At 37.1% G+C, this 20,499-nt stretch overlaps 1 protein-coding gene and 1 long non-coding RNA gene across 2 annotated transcripts in view; one reads left to right on the forward strand and one right to left on the reverse strand.

The window, feature by feature from the left end:
* LOC145543239 (uncharacterized) overlaps positions 1 to 19,896 on the reverse strand; it is a 153,437-nt gene extending 133,541 nt beyond the window's left edge. The window contains exons 1-2 of the long non-coding RNA XR_014080571.1: positions 19,802 to 19,896; positions 5,480 to 5,584 (exon numbers count right to left, since the gene is read on the reverse strand). This is a non-coding gene — a long non-coding RNA (uncharacterized LOC145543239). The remainder of the gene's footprint in view (positions 1 to 5,479; positions 5,585 to 19,801) is intronic.
* On the forward strand, positions 11,002 to 15,418 carry GK2 (glycerol kinase 2). The gene has a single exon (XM_081584010.1). The coding sequence runs from the start codon at positions 13,434 to 13,436 to the stop codon at positions 15,222 to 15,224; it is 1,791 nt and encodes a 596-aa protein (XP_081440136.1). The 5' UTR covers positions 11,002 to 13,433; the 3' UTR covers positions 15,225 to 15,418.
* Positions 19,897 to 20,499: the final 603 nt, after the last annotated feature.

The following is a 20,499-nucleotide window of genomic DNA, read 5'->3' on the forward strand; positions in this document are numbered from 1 at the left end:
TAATGCCTATATTCCCTGTGTTATACAATATATCTTCGTAGCATATTTTATACTTAATAGTTTATACCTCTTACTCTCCTACCCCTATATTGTCCCTCTCTCCTTCCCTTCCCCCACTGGTAATGCTGTTCTCTATATCTGTGAGTCTGCTTCATCTTTGTTTTACTCACTAGCTTGCTGTATTTTTTAGATTTCACATGTAAGTGATATCATACAGTATTTGTCTTTCTCTGTCTGATTTACTTTACTTAGCCTAATGCCCTGCAAGTCCATCCATATTGCTAAAAATGGCAAAACTTCATTCCTTTTTATGGCCGAGTAATATTCCGTTGTATATATGTACCAATATTTTTTTATCCATTCTTCTGCTGATGGACACTTAGGTTGTTACCATATCTTGGCTACTGTAAACAATGCTGCTATAAACACTGGGGCAAATGTATATTTTTGAATTAGTGTTTTTTGTTCTTCCCATGAGTGGAACTGTTGTGTCACAGAATAGTCCTATTTTTAGCTTTTTGAGAAACCTCCATACTGTCTTCCACATCAGCTACACCAATTTACATTTCCACCAACAGTGTACAAGGGTTCCCATTTTTTACATCCTTGTCAATATTTGTTATCTGTGATCTTTTTTATGATAGACATTCTGACAAGTATGAGGTGATGTCTCATTGTGGTTTTGAGTTGCATTTCTCTAACGATCAGTGATATTGAGCATCTTTTCATGTGCTTGTTGGCTATGTGTATTTACTCTTTGGAAAAATATCAATTCAGTTCTTCTGCCCATTTTTTGATCAGGTTGTTTGTTTTTTTGATGTTGAGTTGTATGACTTGTTTATACATGTTGAATATTAACCCTTTATTGGTCATCAGTTCAGTTCAGCCGCTCAGTAGTGTCTTTGCGACCCCATGGACTGCAGCATGCCAAGCCTCCCTGTCCATCACTAACTCCCAGAGTTTACTCAAACTCATGTCCATCAAGTCGGTGATGCCATCCAACCATCTCATCCTCTGTCATCCCCTTCTCCTCCCACCTTCAATCTTTCCCAGCACCAGGGTCTTTTCAAATCAGTCAGTTCTTTCCATCAGGTGGCCAAAGTATTGGCATTTCAGCTTTAGCATCAGTCTTTCCAATGAATATTCGGACTGATTTCCTTTAGGATGGACTCATTGGATTTCCTTGCAGTCCAAGGAACTCTCAAGAGTCTTCTCCAACACCACAGTTCAAAAGCATCAATTCTTTGGTGCTCAGCTTTCTTTATAGTCCAACTCTCATATCCATATCAGAGAAGGCAATGGCACTCCACTCCAGTATTCTTGCCTGGAAAATCCCATGGAGAGAGGAGCCTGATAGGCTGCCGTCTATGGGGTCGCACAGAGTTGGACATGACTGACCCAACTTAGCAGCAGCAGCAGCAGCAGCAGCAGTATATCCATACATGACTATTGGATTAAGTCTAATTAGCCCCATTTCTTAATTTTTACTTTTATCTCCTTTGAGTTTATTTTTGTATATGGTATTAGAGTATTCCTAATTTCATTATTTTAGAGAATAGTTAACACCTATCCTTCTCAAAATATTCAAAAGATTGCAGATGAAGGAACACTTCTGAACTCATTCTATGCAATCAGCATTACCCTGATACCAAAACCAGACAAAGGTATCTCACATACAAACAAAATTACAGGGCAGTATCACTGATGAACACATATACAAAAAACTTAAACAAAATATTATCAAACTTCATCCAACATTACATTAAAAGACCATACACTATGATCAAATGGGATTTATCCCAGGGATGCGAGGATTTTTTAATATCTGCAAATAAATCAGTATAATATACCACATTAGCAAACTAAAGAACAAAAACCACATGATCATTTTAATACTTGCAGAAAAAGCTTTGTACAAAATTCAATGATTATTTATAACAAAAACTCTCCAGAAAGTGAGCATAAAAGAAACACATCTCAACATAAAGCCCATATATGACAAACCCACAGCTAACATAATTTGTTGCTGTTTTTCAGTCGCTCAGTTGTGTCTGACTCTTTGTGACCTCATGGACTGCAGCACACCAGGTTTCCCTGTCCTTCACTTCACTACCCCCTGAAGTTTGCTGAAACTCATGTCCAACATAATACTCAAGAGTAAAAAAGCTGAAAGCATTTCCTTTAAGATCAGGAACAAGACAAGGATGCCCACTCTCACCACTTTTATTCAACGTAGTTTTGGAATTCTAGCCACAGTAATCGGAGAAGGCAATGGCAACCCACTCCAGTACTCTTGCCTGGAAAATCCCACGTACTGAGAAGCCTGGCAGGCTACAATCCACAGGGTCACAAAGACTCAGACATGACTGAGCACACACACACATATGGGTTTGTGGCCCCTCCTCAATTCATATGTTGAAGTCCTAACCCACAGTACATTAGAATGTGATTCTGTTTGGAATTATACTATATGAATGTGTGGTACTCGGCAGGGCACACTGCATCTGGTTACTGAAAAGCCGTGGCCTCTTTCTTACTTGCAGGCAATCTCCTTATACACACCCAGGAGAGGTATAGTGGAAAGAGAAAATAAAAACAGTAGTTAGCCTTGCATAGTTTTTATCCTATAGACATACCTCCATCTGAAAGAAGAAATTGGGAATATTTGACTTGGAAGACAGGACAGCTAAGATAAAAATGGTAAAGAAAAATAGCAAGAAAAACAGAAAACCCAGTCACTTCTCCCACCCCTAGTTATAGTCAGTTTTAACCACTTATTAACACTTATTACAATTTGCAATTCGCTTACCTTCATTTACTCAGTTTTTGCCTGCTTCACCACTAGAACCTCACAGGACAAGGACCATGTCTGTCTAGTTTACAATTTTATCCCAAGGCTATCTCAACAATTATTAAATAGTTGATACCTGGTAAACAGTTCTTGAATAATGAAGGAAGGGAAAAGAACTGCAAAAGTATAAACTATTATTCTTATGTGCAAGGCACTACTAAGACTATAGAATGACTCAAACAATCTTGTCTTCTTAGGTAGCTTACACTGTAATCAAAGAAAAAGAATGGACAGTGCTATATCAAGAGTCACTGCATGCCTCAGAAGTTCAGAGAAGGAAGAACAAAGGCCATTTATTGACAGATGGGATTACTAAAGATGTGCCAACAAAAACAGAAAAGAAACCAGTCACAGAAAGACAAATACTGCATGATTCCACCAATACAGGTTATCAAATACAGTCAAACTCATAGAAGCAAAGAACAGGATGGTGGTTTCTAGGGGCTGAGGGGAGAGGGAAATGCGGAGTTGGATCAGTGTGTATAAAAGTTCAGTTATGCAAGATGAATGAGTTCTACAGATCTTACAACATTGTACCTTAAGATAACAATACAGCATTTTACACTTAAAAATTTGCTAAGAAGGTAAATATCACATTAAGTGTTCTTACCACAATAAAGAGAGAGAGAAACATGAGAATGCTTCTTCAGCATCAACCTCTGAATGTTTTCCATACTGCAAAACCATCAGAGTTTCTCTAATATGCTATTTCATGTCAAAGCCTGGCTGTCACAGTGAAAGAGCTATATTTTCAACACTCTCGGTGAAATCAGTGGTCAGCAGGAAGCCTACCAGGCACTTCAATGATGACCACCTGCAATACCCTCTAGGATACCACTGAATTCCTGGCCTCCGTGGGTCTATTAGCCTGTCTGATGAAAGGAAGGTATCTCACGGCACCCGGGGCTCTGAAGTGCGCTATTCCTGTCCCCTCAGGCTGACTGGAGTGCCCATCTGCCTTGGTTTTCAACAACCGCAAAGAAGCCCAGCATGCAGGGAATGAAATATCGACTGGGTAAGGGAGACTGTCAATTCTGAAAATGCTTGTCAGTGTGTATGACTGCCTCTGAGGGTCTAAGGTAATTTTTATGCATTGTGGTAAAATAGTCCCAGCCTAATCTAAACATTTGGCAACTTTCTGGAGAGTATAATTATCATTCACTATGATTTCCTGGTTTTATCTACCTTTTTAGATGACTGTCACAGGAAAGATTATTCACTTTCCTTCCTGGTGGCTCTTTTTTATCAGGTTTTCAGTTAATAAAGCAATAGAGTAGTAAGTATGTTTCCTACTATTGATATTATTTATTAATGATAATCATGTTTCAGTAAATATGTATTAAAATGATAAATATATGAGTTAAGCATGTATTTTCCATGTAATAAATGGATGACTCTATCTAAATATCAGTTCTAACAATAATTTGGGAGAACACTAGCAACTCATTTTATCATTTCACATACTTAGTCACTTGGCAAATTCATTTCATTCTAAACATTATGGCAAGGTAACACATGAAGAGATATATAGTTTCTACTTGATATTATAAAACATATTTCTCTGGTAATTTTCAGGTCCATAAAATTAAACTTATTTGTTTCTCCCAAGCCAAATAAGATTTGATAAAATGATGGATTCCAGTCTACTGAAGAATGCTTGCCCAGGTAAGATTTAAATGCTTTGGAAGAGTCAGACTACTGGATCAGCTCCATGACCAGCTGAGAATTTATTAAGTACATAGTTCAACTTTCTAATAATATATTTTCAGGCTATTATAAAAATGAATCCAAGAGCCTTGGAGGAGCCATGAACTATTTTGATGTCCAGGCTAGGTTGTCCTTTAGACATTCTAATTGCTCCAGAAGGACACTAAAAGAGTGACTAGCTCTATCTGTGTCTCCATAGGCACAGATAACCCCTGGAACAGCACCCTAAAGTGTGTCAGAGACTTTCAGGATAAATACAGGATAATGCTAATGCCAAAAACTCATTCCCTTAAACCTGATAAAACCTGAGTAACCAACTATCAATCAATAAAATGATACTTATTAAATACTCTATATGCTTTCAAATTGTGGTGCTGAAGAAGACTCTTGAGAGTCTCTTGGACTGCAAGGAGATCACACCACTCAATCCTAAAGGAAATCAACCCTGAATATTCATTGGAAGGACTGATGCTGAGGCTGAAGCTCCAATACTTTGGCCACCTGGTATGAAGAAGCAGTTCATTGGGAAAGATGCTGATGCTGGGAAAAACTGAGGGCAGACGGAAAAGGGGGCAACAGAGGATGAGATGGTTGGATGGCATTACCAATTCGATGAGTTTGAGCAAACTATGGGAGATGGTAAAGGATAGGGAAGCCTGATGTGCTGCAGTTCATGGGGATCACAAAGTGTCAGACATAACTTCGTGACTAAACAGCAATAATGCCTGGCATATATTGGTGACCATAATAGAGAGACAGGGGGCTGTCTTCCTGAGGCTTATCGTTCAGAAGAGATGTCATACAGCAAACAATTAATTCAAGAGCAATGGCTGTTAGAAAAAGAGAAGTATAAGGTACAGGGGGACTAAACTAAGGCTAAGGGGTCAGAAAGGTTTCCATGAAGAAGAAAAATGAGTTTACCTTTTGGTAGGTGGTATAGGAGAGAAGGAAGGATGTCCAGGAAGGTGAACTAGCATGTGATCCAAGCGGAGAGCATTAAGTGGATTCTGTGTCCAGATCATCTAACTGAAATAACAGAAATTGTATCATTTTTAAGAAACATATCTGAGGGATAAAAGTCTCCATTCATGAAACATGCTGATGACTTATGTGAGGAGGCAGAGTCTATACCTAAGTCAAGAATACAGGGTAACATTTAGCTTTGGTGATAGACTATCACATATGTAACAGACAACAAGTCCACCAACCACCTCCCTCCCAACAAAGCAGATCTCTCTCCAAATGCCATCACAACTGAATGGATAAAAGCTGGCAACCCAAATTCACACATTACCTTCCAGGGTCATTCAGGTTTTATGAGTAAATATGTATGACCAAGGACTTCCCAGGTGGAGCGAATGGTAAAGAACCTGCCTGCCAGTGCAAGAAAGGTAAGAGATACAGGTTCTATCCCTAGGTTAGGAAGATCCCTGGAGGAAGAAATGGCAACCCGCTCGGGTATTCCTGCCTGGAGAATCCCATGGACAGAGGAGTCTGGAAGGCTACAGTCCATGGGGTCACACAGAGTTGGACACGACTGAAGCAACTTAGCACGCACATGTATGACCAAAATGACTGCTCATGTACACCGTTTCCTATTAACTTATAATAAAAATCAAGTTTCACTGGATAACATATTCTAAAATCTTTAAATTTTAGAAGGGATAAGTTCCTTTTTAGAGTTCCTAAATTTTATCCCTAATGAAAAAGGGGCCTAGGAGATAATTTAACTTGCAAAATATCCTAAAGCTAGTTAGAGTCAGAGCTGGAACTAAAATCTGGATTTTTATTCTAATTTTCTTTACACAATTACATACAGATGTTCTTAAAATTATCTATATATATTGCTGCTCTCTAGCAAAAGTGATAACGATTGGATATAAACAAACAACCATACCTAGAGAAATACTCTTGGTCAAGTTATTCATTAGAATTCTATTATATGACAAGTATAATTTTGTAAATAGTGAGACTGAGATCATCAGATTAATAATGCTAATAATGTGGATTTGAGTCACAGATTTGCAGTGATAGTGAACAATGATTATAAGAGGCCAGATAGCACACTGCTACAGCAAAAGGTGTGTAAACACAAGGCAGCTCTAACAATGACTCAGCAACAATAACACCAATTTGCTCAAATTTAGTTTGACCTCAAGCCCCTGCAGCTTCTTTATTTTGTTGACATATGTAAACAACACATGCACAAAAAAAGTGCAAGAAAACTTTGCCATCATGGTGCTTTAATACATTTGTTCTCTTGTAAAATATGTATAGGCATCACACATAAAATCCACTCTGACAGTAGGCAGCAGAACACTTTACTGACGAAAGGCAGATTCAGATGCCCACTAGACATTCAGGAGAAGGTCACAGCCTCTGATTCTCCTCTCAGGCAGCACTCCGCCACCTCTGTGCCTTTCATAGAAGGGTTTGCAAGCTCTGGGTCTTGTGCAAGTGACATAATCAAAACAAACAATTTCTCGCCTACATCTCTTTTTCTCCATCCAGGTAACAGGCTATAGAAGAACATGGTAGGTGACAAGTGGACAGAATCAAACAAGTTATTTATTCCATCTGCATGAAAGACTCTTGCTCACTTAGTCAGCAACAATCAGTGACAGCCAGGCTTTAAAATGAAACACTTTCTTCCCTTCAACTCTGTCACATACACACACATCCCAGGTAAAGATTTAATGTCTATTTTTTTCTCCCCCCCCCAAAAAAAGAAAAGATGGGGTGTGCAAGACAGAGAATCTTTCACATTCTACATTTTCAGAGAAAGTATCCAACACGACTTGCCATGATAACTAAATTTATTATTAACTGTGTATTTCATGATGTTAGTGACAATATGTTAATGTGATTTTTCACGTCCTCCTGCAGTGAACAGATGGCTCCTTTTACTTTACTTTCCACATCAAGTGTGATTATTTCTTGGTGCCAAAAGCCACCTGCCGCTCCTTGGTCTCCAGTCTAATTTTTTATGTTGGTAAAACACAGCAGGACTTGTTATCAGTTGGATGGCATCTTAATAAAAGGAGACATGCCAACATATTGACATCATGTTCAAGGGGAAATTTCAGCCCCTTCAAACCCTTAACTCCCTTCCACTATCCCATTTCAAAAAGTGAGGAAGAAAAAGGAAAAAAAAAATAGAGGCAAAGACCCCACCAGTTTCAAGATGTTTGATTACAATTGTTGGGCCTACAGCCAGGTTGCTGAATTGGCCTCCCTTTGTTCCTAAACCCAAGCACCTCACTCAGGGCTCTGATCTTTCATCCTGTGTAATGATAATTAGCCATAACATATTCCAAAGTCAAATGTAAGCAGGAATACATTAACATTGAGATCAGTGTCAGGGCAATTTTCACTGGGAAAATGACAAAGAACACACACACATACACATACACACAATCAAAAATTTCAAGATTCACGCATTCATACAATCACTTTCATAGCTGTGAATATTAAACCCACTGGCTTGTCTGTTATGAGTGCTTACCTAGAATGCCAAGACCTCCTAATGTGGATGCAGTGACTCCCATAGCCCATGCTTAACAGAGAAAACATGAGTAATAAACCACGGTAGCCTGCTTTAATTTTTCCATTCTTTCTTAGAACAAAGAGGTATAGTATGTTAGGTGATCTGTGGTCCAAGAAGAGGTCTTCCAGGCGATTGGATGGTGTGGCTCTCAACAGCTGGTCCAGCACATTTGGGAACAGCATGTAGAAAAATGCGTCAGTGTTTTGAAGATTACCAACTGTGATGATGCATTGGTTATGACACAACCTAAAAAATGTTAAATTTCCTAGCCACAATCGATATAATTCAGCATCCTCACCATCAGGGTGCACACTCTCAAATGCAAGATGAGATACATGCAAATTCAGTAAAACCAAAACTTCCAGAATGGATTCTCATTCATTAGAGACTGAAAAGGGTACTCTTCAATGAGCACTCTTCAATGCCTGTTATTTCCTGTTAAAACCAAACAAAGTGTTAAACCTGTAGCTGGCTTCCTAAGATTTGCAAGGTTTATAAAAAGCAGAAGAAAATTCCTACAATAAAGTGCTAATATTTTAACAAAAAATATTTCACAATTAAGTTTCCTTGAGACAAACAACTATAAGTAGATTATGCCACCACAGAATCTCTCAGATTAACATAAACTTGGCATTGACTCTTTTATTTCCTTCAACTATCCCTCCAAACAAAGAACCTGTATGAAACAGATCTCTATTAACTGTTTTGCAGCTTTTTATTTGTATTACATTTCCCTAATTTGTTATGGTGGTGGTTTACTTGATAAGTCATGTCCAACTCTTGGGACCCCGTGGACTATATTCTACCAGGCTCCTCTGTCCATGGGATTCTCCAGGCAAGAATACTGGAATACTGGAGTGGGTTGCCATTTCCTTCTCCAGGGGATCTTCCTGATCCAGGAATCGAACCCAGGTCTCCTGCATTGCAGACAGATTCTTTACCAACTGAGCTAAGAGGGAAGATTAATACTTTGTTATAAAAATCGGCAAACATAGAAAAGTTGAAAGAACCAACACCATTTGTCTACCACACAGATTCTACAATTAATATGTTATAATACTAATTTTACTATATATCTTTTCATTTACCTGTTTTTATCTATTCATCAATCTACCTTATTATGTTAGATTTCAAAATGAATAACCAACAACCGTCCAGCAATCAAAATTAAAATTAATTTGAGTTTATGATAATTAAAGTGAGAACCATATATAGTGGTGCTCATTAAGTCATTCAATAAGTATTTCTTGAGTTTTTGCTTAGGGTCAGGCACTGTTCTAAATGCTGAAGATACATGATTGAATAAAATAGCCAAAATACCTGCCTTCATTGAACTTATAATTTAGTGGGCTTGACTGGGGAAAAATAATAATTAAATGAATGGCTCTCTAAAAAAGATTTGTACAAAGGAAGATATGCCAACATAGACAAGTAGCTAAGATTATTCTTAACTTAGATGTTGTAATAAGGTTAGGAAGAATGTTTCCTGTGTCACTATAATATTGTCTAAAAAAGAGCCCATATGTAGCAGCCTCTCATAAGACAGTTGTCATGTTACTGGATGAACAAATAAATTTTAAACTTTACAGCATGGACATCATTTAAAAGATTTTATATTAAGAAGTAACTGCACTACAGAAGTAAAGAAGGAGAAGGCAACCAACTCCAGTATTCTTGCCTGGAGAATTCCATGGGTAGAGGAGCCTGGCAGGCTACAGTCCACGGGACTGCAAAGAGTAGGACATGACTGAAGTGACTGAGCATACACTATTGAAGAGTGACCTTAAAGGTAAATAAATAATAGGAAGTCAATTCATTTAACAACTCTAATTGTAGCAATCTTACATCAAAAGACTTTTTCAAGACATATCTGGTTTGAGGGGACTATTCTGAATAGTATGTCCACCATTACAGGAGCTGCATTTGTATGGAAGATGATGCAAAGTGAAATAATTTCCTAGTAAAGTATAACATCCTCAAAAATAAGGTTGTGCCAATGAGCATTTCAGAGGTGTTTAAACTAAAATGTATGGAGGCTATTACAGACTAATAATCAAGTTTTTATGTTTTTAATGAAAAAATAGTGGAGTTAGTTTAAGCAAACAAAAAGCATTGCTAGTCAGCTTTGGTTAAATGCAGCAATAGTTTATAACTACTCTAAGAAAGTTAAACTAATCTGGTTAACTTTTCTTTCTAAACTAATTTGAGATACTTATTATCTGATTATTTAGTGGCTATAATTTATTAACAGTGGAACTAGTATGCAAACAAAGTTCTTTACAGACAGAACTTATGACTTTATATATGTTACTTAAACACAAAATGCTTAAAGTATTCCATGCTCAAAAACTAATATAACTGAGACATTTGTGTGTATATACTGAAGTGGTAGGAGAGAGAAAAAGTAGAGAAGAGACTTTGGGTCAAATTTTTTTTATTGAATGTATTAATCTATATACAGAAGGTCTACTATTGCCAAATATTTAGGAAGAAAAAATTTTAATTTTTAATCTGTTCCATGTGAATTAAAACATTGTATGGTAAATAAGCATACTAGTGTTGTCTCTACATTTTTGCTTAGAAAAGCTCTGGTTAATTTTTAAAACTTAACAAATATATTATCAGGAAAATCTGTACCACCTTCTGATTATTTCAATCCCCTACTATTCAAATTAAGTCTGGTTGCTAATTTTGTTTTTCTGATTTCCTTAAAAGAGTTTACTTAAAAGAAATATGTGATCCAGTTAAAATAGTAAAATAACAATATTGCTGCTGATTTTTATGGTATTTTCTATTAGTTCTGTTGGATTCACTAAGAATAAATGAGTTGCATCCCTGAGCTAACTTGAAAGTATAGCCTGTGGCCCAATGCAAAAAACTGTCATTCATGGATTGAAAGTGAAGTCGCTCAGTTGTGTCCGACTGTTTGTGACTCTATGGATTGTAGCCTCCCAGAGGTCCCCCTCCCTCTGTCAGTGGGATTTTCCAGGCAAGAATACTGGAGTGGGTTGCCATTTTCTTCTCCAGGGGATCTTTCTGATCAAGGGATCGAACTCAAGTCTCCTGCATTGCAGGCAGACTCTCTACCTTCTGAGCCACCAGGGATTGGACATTTTGTAAATTTAAATTAATGAACATATAAATATTTATTCACCAACTTTATAATTGATCTGAAACTTTAAGCTTCTATTAAGTGGACTTCCACTCTTGTAATGATGGTGTAATAGAGATTAGATTTATCTTCATTTATCATCTGAAACAATTAAAAATGAATAAAATACTTGTAACAGTTCGTATAAGTCAAAAATTACATAACAACAGTTTATAAGATGCTGACTACCAAGCCATGAAGGATAGTGATCTCTGAGAGGCAAGAAACAAATAGCATGAATACTATGACTTCCCCAGCCTATTTACTTGAGATAAATTTGAGGCCACAGCACTGAGACGGGAAACCCAGGTGAAGCTCAGTGTAAACTCTGTAGTAAGGAGATACAGCTGAGCATTCAGAGAGAAAAAGGCAGCTAGAGCTGCAGGACATGGTACTGGAAAGAAAAGAGTTACACAGGAGGAGAACTCTGGAGACCTTCAGAGTGTCCGCTTTGAGTATTCAGTTGAGTATTGATCAGTGCACATGTGTATAAAGAAACTACATAAGACTGGGGAAAGGTGCATATTAAAAGACTAAAGGTAACAGTATCCAGCATTTACCCATGACTGGGAATAGGGACTATTTCCACCAGCCAAAAAAATATTTTTCATGGGCCTTGGTTAGAGTACCCTGAAGGATCTTATCAGAGGTAAGGGGAATAACTTGCCCCAGATTAAGTACTGTCCTACTCCACCTATTAGTAGCAAATCTAAAAGACAAGATTCAAAAGAATCAAACTGTTTCCATGTAACTTAACTGCATCCCAAAACAAAGCTCGAGGCCTATAAGAACACAGAAATAACCAGCAAACCAACCAATCCAATCCAAACAATTCACAATGTTTGGCACCTAATCAAAAATTATCAAGCATGCAAAGAAGCAGAGAAATACAAGATATAATGAGGATAAAAATTAATCAGTCAAAATTGAACCAGAACTGACACAGATGTTAGGATTAGCAGAAACTGAAATTAAATTTATTCTAACTGTATTCCATGTGTTCAAAAACCTAAGTAAATATTTTTAAAAATCCAATTGAACTTCTAGGGATGAAAACTACAGCGTGTGAGGTGAAAAATACACTTGATGAATTAGCAGCAGATTAAACAAGAGAAGAAAAGACTAGTAAATTTGAAAACATAGCAGGGGCAACTCTCTAAAATGAACTACAGAAGGAGAATATAATAATGAGTAGAGCATCAGTAAACTCTGGAATAACACCAATATATGTCATGGGAGTCCCTAAAGCAGAGAAGAAAGGGAAAATACAGCATATTTATAGAAATAATGGCCCCACGTTTTACAGATTTGATGAAATACATAATCCCATAGACCCGAGTAGTTCAATGAGCTGCAAGCACAGAAAATAAGAAAACTATACTAAGTAATATCATCATAAAACTGACCAAAACCATTGATAAAGAGAAAACAACTCTTAAAGACAGTAAGAGAAGAACTGTGCTTAGTCACTCAGACGTGTCTACTCTTAGCAATGCAGTGGACTGTAGCCCTCGAGGTTCCTCTGTCCATGGGGATTCTCCAAGCAAGAATACTGGAGTGGGTTGTCATTTTCTACTCCAGGGGATCTTCCTGACCTAGGAATAGAACCCGAGTCTCCTGCATTGCAGGCGGATTCTTTACCACCCGAGCTAGGAGGAAGCCCAAATATATTTGGTTGGATCGGGTCTTAATTGTGGCCTGAAGCATCTCTCGCTGTGGCCTATGGGCTTCAGACATTTTAAAAGTAAGCTCAACAATGAATTTTACACCTGAAACAACACAAAAGAGGGTGGAGCAACAGTTTCAAGGCACTGAAATTTAAGAAAAAAAAATAGCTAAGAATTCTATACCCATAGAAAATATCTTTAAATACTAGATTAAATCCTCTTAAGATATTCAAAAATAATAAAAAATGCATTTCCAACAAACCCACATTACAAGATATAATGAGGGAAATCTTACAGGCAGAAAGAAAATGGTAACAGAAATGTGGATCCACGCAATACAGTGATGAGCACAAGTACGGTAATTCTGTGGGTAAATATCTGGCTCTTCAGAGCTTAAATCTCCTTAAAAGATAATTGAGAGGCTGGTGGTGGAGCCTGGGCCAAAGGAATCAAGTGAGAAGAGACAGCGCTGGTCTGAGGGCAAAGGTTACCTTGAGCAGCGGGCAGTCAATGGCGCCGGCGCCTTATGATGAGCCTGACGCTGTTGACGTCCTGCGTGCCCCTCCCCGACCAACGCTTCCATCACCAGGGAAACGAGAAACGGCACCAGAGCAGCTGAGCCGACCCACTGGTTTCATGGCCGCTCCGAAAACAGCAGCTAGGGGGCCGTTGGTGGGGGCAGTGGTCCAGGGTACGGACTACTCTAATTTTATGGTTTTCAGTTCGAAAACATCAGAAGTACTTAGTCACCATCGAGTGGAATTAACCCAAGAGTTCCCAAAAGAAGGATGGATAGAACAAGACCCTAAGCAAATTCTTCAGTCTGTTAATGAATGTATAGAGAAAACATGTGAGAAACTTCAAGCACTGAATATTGATATATCCAACATAAAGGCTATTGGTGTCAGCAATCAGAGGGAAACCACCGTGGTCTGGGACAAATTAACCGGTGAGCCGCTCTATAACGCTGTGATGTGGCTTGATGTAAGAACCCAGTCTACTGTTGAGACTCTTAGTAAAAAAATTCCAGGAAATAATAACTTCGTCAAGTCCAAGACAGGTCTTCCACTTAGCACTTACTTCAGCGCAGTGAAACTTCGCTGGATTCTTGACAATGTGAGAAAAGCTCAAAAGGCTGTTGAAGAAGGCAGAGCTCTTTTTGGTACTATTGATTCATGGCTTATCTGGAGTCTGACGGGAGGAGTTGATGGAGGTATCCATTGCACAGATGTAACAAATGCAAGTAGGACGATGCTCTTCAACATCCATTCTTTAGAATGGGATAAAGAGCTGTGTGATTTTTTTGAAATCCCGATGGACATTCTTCCAAATATCTGGAGTTCTTCTGAGATCTATGGACGAATGAAAACTGGGGCCCTGGCAGGTGTGCCAATATCTGGATGCTTGGGGGACCAGTCTGCTGCATTAGTAGGACAAATGTGCTTCCAGGAAGGACAAGCCAAAAACACATATGGGACAGGCTGCTTCTTACTATGTAATACAGGTCATAAATGCGTGTTTTCTGAATGTGGCCTCCTGACCACAGTGGCTTACAAGCTAGGCAAAAACAAGCCCGTTTTTTATGCACTGGAAGGTTCTGTGGCCATAGGCGGTGCTGTTATTCACTGGCTGAAAGACAATCTTGGAATTATAAAAACCTCAGAAGAAAGTGAAAAACTTGCTAAAGAAGCAGGTACTTCTTATGGCTGCTACTTCATCCCAGCCTTTTCAGGATTATACGCACCTTATTGGGAGCCCACTGCGAGAGGGATCATCTGTGGGCTCACTCAGTTCACCAATAAGAGTCATATTGCTTTTGCCGCATTGGAAGCTATTTGTTTCCAAACCCGAGAGATTCTGGATGCCATGAACCGTGACTGTGGAATTCCACTCAGTCATTTGCAGGTGGATGGAGAAATGACGAACAACAAAGTTCTTATGCAACTGCAAGCAGACATTCTGCATATTCCAGTAATAAAAGCCTCCATGCCTGAAACAATGGCACTGGGAGCTGCCATGGCAGCAGGAGCTGCAGAAGGGGTGAACGTCTGGAGCCTTAAACCCGAGGATTTGTCAACCATCATGATAGAACAGTTTGAACCACAGATCAAAGCCACAGAAAGTGAAATTCGTTATTCTACATGGAAGAAAGCTGTGATGAAGTCAATGGGTTGGGTTACAGGTCAGCCTTCTGAAAGTAGTGAATCTAATAACTTTTCTAGTCTGCCTTTGGGTTTTTTTATAGTGACTAGCATGATAATGTTAATTGGAGCAAGATACATCTCAAGTATATTTTCATAATACCAAGCATGGACTCTTGAGATGTGAGCTTTTCACAAAATGAAAAATATTGAGCAATTCTGACTCTTAGTGTGATGACGCTATAATAGACTCTGACTTCATTTATTGAACACTTAACTTCATGATTTATGAGAACCCTAGAAGTAGACCTTTGGCTGGAAATAAATAAATTATAGCAGAAAATGCTGCAGAAATATTTGGTGTATTTCTTAACATCGGCAGTTAAGGTCAGGCCAACCACTAGGAGTCAACCCCTCCACTGTCATAAAATCCTACTTCACTCCCTCTAAAATACAGAATACTGAGATTCTGTCTATGGAATTTTTCATCATACATTTTCTAACCCTTAGGACTAGGATTTGGCTCTCTGTGCTACACACATTTGATTAAGAGGTGTAACTACCCTGTTAAAACTGAGGGACATCTTGTAACTGTTGCTGTTTATAATGGATCCCGAAGTCCTCTTTTGCACATATTAGGGCAACTACAATACCTTTAATGAATGTTTAAGGGAAACACTAGTTTTTATAATAGAAATGTAGCATTCTCATAGCCTAGATATTTTCCTAAAAGATATTTGTCAGAATTCTTCAGACATTTTACATGCCTCACCAATTACACTACTTTTCTGTGTAGATTATATAGGGAAAAGGCATGTTTTACTTTTTCTTTTCATATCTCCATTTTTATGTACTCTACTTGGTATGTATAACATATATGCTTATATTCTTCATATAGAGAACCCACTGATGAAATTTATAAGAAGGGTAGTCTTATGTGGACCACCACAATAAATATTTTAGGGTAAACATATATACATATATATTTAGAGCAATGAATACACATACTATTATCAGTAGAAAGGTTTTTAAAGAACTAGTATTTATTATTTTAGTATGTGTTTTATATTGATATAAAACAGTATATTATGGTTTCAACAATATTTCCTACAATTTCCTTTTAATTTAATTGCCTTAGCTAGATATATGTCAGAAACAAAAGGGGAAAACTGTGGAATACTACAGGAAGCATTATTTTCTAGCAGAAAAGAAAGAACTGATTGTTCAGACAAAACTAATAATACACTATGGAGTTAAGCATATATAAAACAAAAATAGCAAGCAAGTTGGAAGTAGATAAATGGAAACGTAAAATATTGTAAGGTTCGTGTAATATACGGGAAGTAATATAATATCATTTGAAGTTACACTGTTACTACTCTAAATCCTAAAATAACAAAACAAAAAGAATTAAATTTAGTGCATAGGCCAGAACTATAAAAATATTCATTTGACCTAAAAGAAGGCAAAAAAGAAATGAAAAAGAAATAAAGAAAAGATAGAAAAATGAAAAATAATAACAGGAAAATATATTTAAACCTAACCATACCAATAAGAACATTAAATATAAATGGTTTAAACACCTCAATTAGAAAGCAAGATTGTCATATAAAGAAGACTCAAATACATACTGCCTCCAAAACACATATTTCATAAAAAGAGGAACAAAATAGTCAAAAAAGAAAAAGGATTTAAAAAATATACCATGCTCATATTAATGTAAAGAAAGCTGAAGTGACTATTAATAACAAAGTAAATTTCAAAGCAAAAAATATTACCAGTGATAGATGAAGTCATTTTGCAGTGATAAAAGGTCAATTCATTAAAGATATATAACAATCCTAAATATTTATATACCTAATAAAGCTTCAAAATACATAAAGCAAAATCTGATAGGACTGAAAGAAAAAAGTGGATAAATCTACAATTATAGTAAGAGATTTCAATATCTCTTCATCATTTGACAGAACAAGTAGAAAAACCAATGATTTGAACAATACTATAGATTTGAACAATATTATACTATCAAATAATTTAATTGACATTCATATACCATAACACCCTACAGTAAGAGAATACATATTCATTTCAAGTGCCTATGAAATATTAACCAAGACATATCTTATTTAGGCCATCAACCAAGCTTCAATAAATTTAGAAAGATTTCACATAAAGTATGCCATGTGAGAACACTGGAATTATAAATCAATAAAATGTTTTTCTAAATGTCCAAATACTTGGACACTAAGTTGAAAACTTTTAAATAATCCCCAAGGTGAAAAGATAAAGAAGAAAAATAAAAAATATTTGGAACATAATGAAAATGAAGATACACCATAACTAAATTTGACATATCACTAAAGCAGCACTTAGAAATTTCTAGGACTAAAGGCCTAGAAGAGAGATAAAGTTTCAAATCAGTGACCTCAGCTTCAATCTTAAGAAACTGGAAATAGAATAACAAATTCAATACAAAGTATAAGAAAATAAAATAGAGTACAATAATCAGTGGTATAGAAAATAGAAGGCGGGGGTGGGGGGGTGGGGAGGAACGGAATGAAGAGTGGGCAGAAGCGGGTAAGAAAAATGATTAAAAGGGCCACAAAGCAAAACAGGAAGGAGTGAATATGTTCATTAATTATGGTGACATATAAAATGTGACTATGTCAAAATTGAACACTTTAAATATGTGCAGATTATTATACATCAATTATACCTCAAAAAAAGTTTTAAAAAAGAAAAAAAATTACCTCAAATTCTGAAGGAATATAACCAAAGTTTGCTCAGTTAGTTGATCTTGGCTGTTTTCTATTAAGCATACTGATGTACCCTCTGCTTCTACAGTCTGCTAGCATGGGGTGTGCTACTTTCTGTCTCTAGAAGGTCTATCAGCTTTATTTGAAGTCATTTGTGTGATTAGGCTGGAGAAGTACATGATAATGTCTAGTATCATTTAAACCAAATTAATTTCCCATTTCATTTATCTGCTCATAATTCTCAGTCTGGGACCTGCTGCAAATGACCTTATGAAAAGTCACAAACAAAGATGCCACAAGAAAATCAGGCTAAAAGTCCTCAAACTCAGTATCTCATTCTTTCTCACTTCTGAGTGTTATACTCATGTGGTTATCAGCTTTTTTTTTTTAATACCTTTGGATTTATAAGTCCCATTTTCATAATTTAACCTATATGGTATTGATAAATTATAGTACTTTGTCTCAAGGCTATAAAGGAGCTTCTGTATATTCTATCATAAAATTAGCTAATGAATAATTTCTCTATATTGCCACTAAGCAGAACTACATGGTTAAATTATGATGATGGAGTCTCCTCACATGCATGTTATGAAACAGCAAGTCATCATTTAATGTCAGGCATATGTGTGAGTGGGAGAGCAGGAGCTCAAACACTAACCAGGAGAATGAAAAACATCTAATTCTGATACTGTTTTCCAAAGGCACAGGTTGTGAGGGCTACCCTGTGGCTTAGTGGTAAAGAATCTTCCTGTCAACATCTAGAGACAGGAAGATCCCCTGGAGGAGGAAATGGCAACCCACTCCAGAAGTCCTTCCTGGAGAATCCCATGGACAGAGGAGCCTGGCAGGCTACAGTCCATGAGTTTTCAAAACTGGAGACATCCTGTGTGGTACCCATGTGCAAGCAGCTCTAGGAGTGACAGCAATGGACATCAGACTTAGAGGGATACGCATCTTCCCCTCCTCACCTGGTAATACTCCTAATTATTATCTGTCTGTGACTAATATCTGGTATTTATATGATTGTTTTGATATTGATACCCATAAACTAAAAGGGAAGCTGTTGATTCACTCACTGGTAAGCCCTTGTTCTCAATACATCAGTATAAACGTTACATTAAACAATCCCTATTTAGGTGGAACATTATAAACCTACTCTATGACCATTAGATATGGAAAATGTGTTTCCATGCTGTTTTCTTTTCATTCAGAACTAATAAGATTCCCGAGAGTAATTTTGCAGCAAAGTCTAGAGTAAATACAATACCATCTCACACAGTTGAGAATAGTGAGATAAAGAATAAGAAAATCACTTTCCCAATCCAAAAAGGGTATAGCTTTAGAATTTAGGAGATAATTCATCAGGAGAATATGATAACTTGCCTAGAATTTACTATTTTCAAAAACAATGTTCCCAGTGAAAACTCCGAGACCACCTGTATGATGTAAAGCCTGTGGGTGGACAGGGCTTGAGAGAGAACCTAACTCAACATCTTTTAACATAAAAGAAGTGAAAAACTTAAATAACTTACTAGATGCCATTAAAAAGATGGTGGGAGTAAAATTACCATCTAATTTTTATACTCTAATGTTCCTTTAGCTTTATCCAGTTGGTAAGGCTTTACTTGAACTTTGTCTACCTCAAACAACTCTGTTATGACTTTTTATAAAATGGAAAGTAAAGCTAATAATAATTTATGAATTTCTTATAAACATAGCAAATAATTTGGTGCATACTCACATATTCATACACAGATACCCTGTTTATGGCCACTTAAGCTAGGCACATTCTGGAAAATTCTGAACTGTAATAAAACACATTTGCTATTCTTCATTTGCTATTTGCTATTTCTGAAAAAAAAATGTTTGCAGACTCTTTGGAGAGCCATTCCCTTACTCATTAAATTGGGAGTGAACTGGAAGAGGTACCATTCCTTTTTAAGTACAGAGTGTGCTACTCACCTCCAAACAACTGACTTACCTAATTCATCCCTTCATCTCAGGGAGTAACGTGAATTTCTTTTCCTTCCACCTTCTCTTCCTTTCTTCGCCCTCCTCTTTGTCTTTTTCTTTTTCCTGAAACAAATCCATTGAGTCATATCAATATGGTATTTACTACTCATATTCACAAATATCAAAAGGATGGCAATCTGTTTAATATCCTGCAGATGAACTTGCGCTAAAAAGTGGTACTGGCAATCAGGCACTCGCTGCCCACTGGGCACCAGGCAGCAATGTGCTAAAGATCTGGCCTGTTGTTCCACAGAGAAGAATGGAATTTCATTACAACTGTATCAAAAACAAATCATGTACCAAATGTTTGCCTGGATGAGTACTTGGAACATCATTTTTCTTTCATTCATCCCCTCACAGCTTCTACACTTCAGCTCTATTGCTGTCAATACATTCTTTGCCTGTTTATATGTCTGTTCCTCTTCCATTTGTCACTGTAAGTTCACTACAGTTTTACCTTCTCATACTAGCCCCAATGTGTATGTATGTGTGTGTATGCATATATATATAAACTATACAATGCCTACAAATAAAAAGAACATGGACAAAAAGGGTATAAACCTTTACAAAAGAGTTTCTACAGCATTTCCTCAGGTCTTGAGAAACGCTGGGCTGGAAGAAACACAAGCTGGAATCAAGATTGTCGGGAGAAATATCAATAACCTC

This window comes from Giraffa tippelskirchi, chromosome 1, assembly GCF_054371585.1.
Source record: "Giraffa tippelskirchi isolate mGirTip1 chromosome 1, T2T-mGirTip1v1.2.pri, whole genome shotgun sequence".
NCBI lineage: Eukaryota > Metazoa > Chordata > Mammalia > Artiodactyla > Giraffidae > Giraffa > Giraffa tippelskirchi.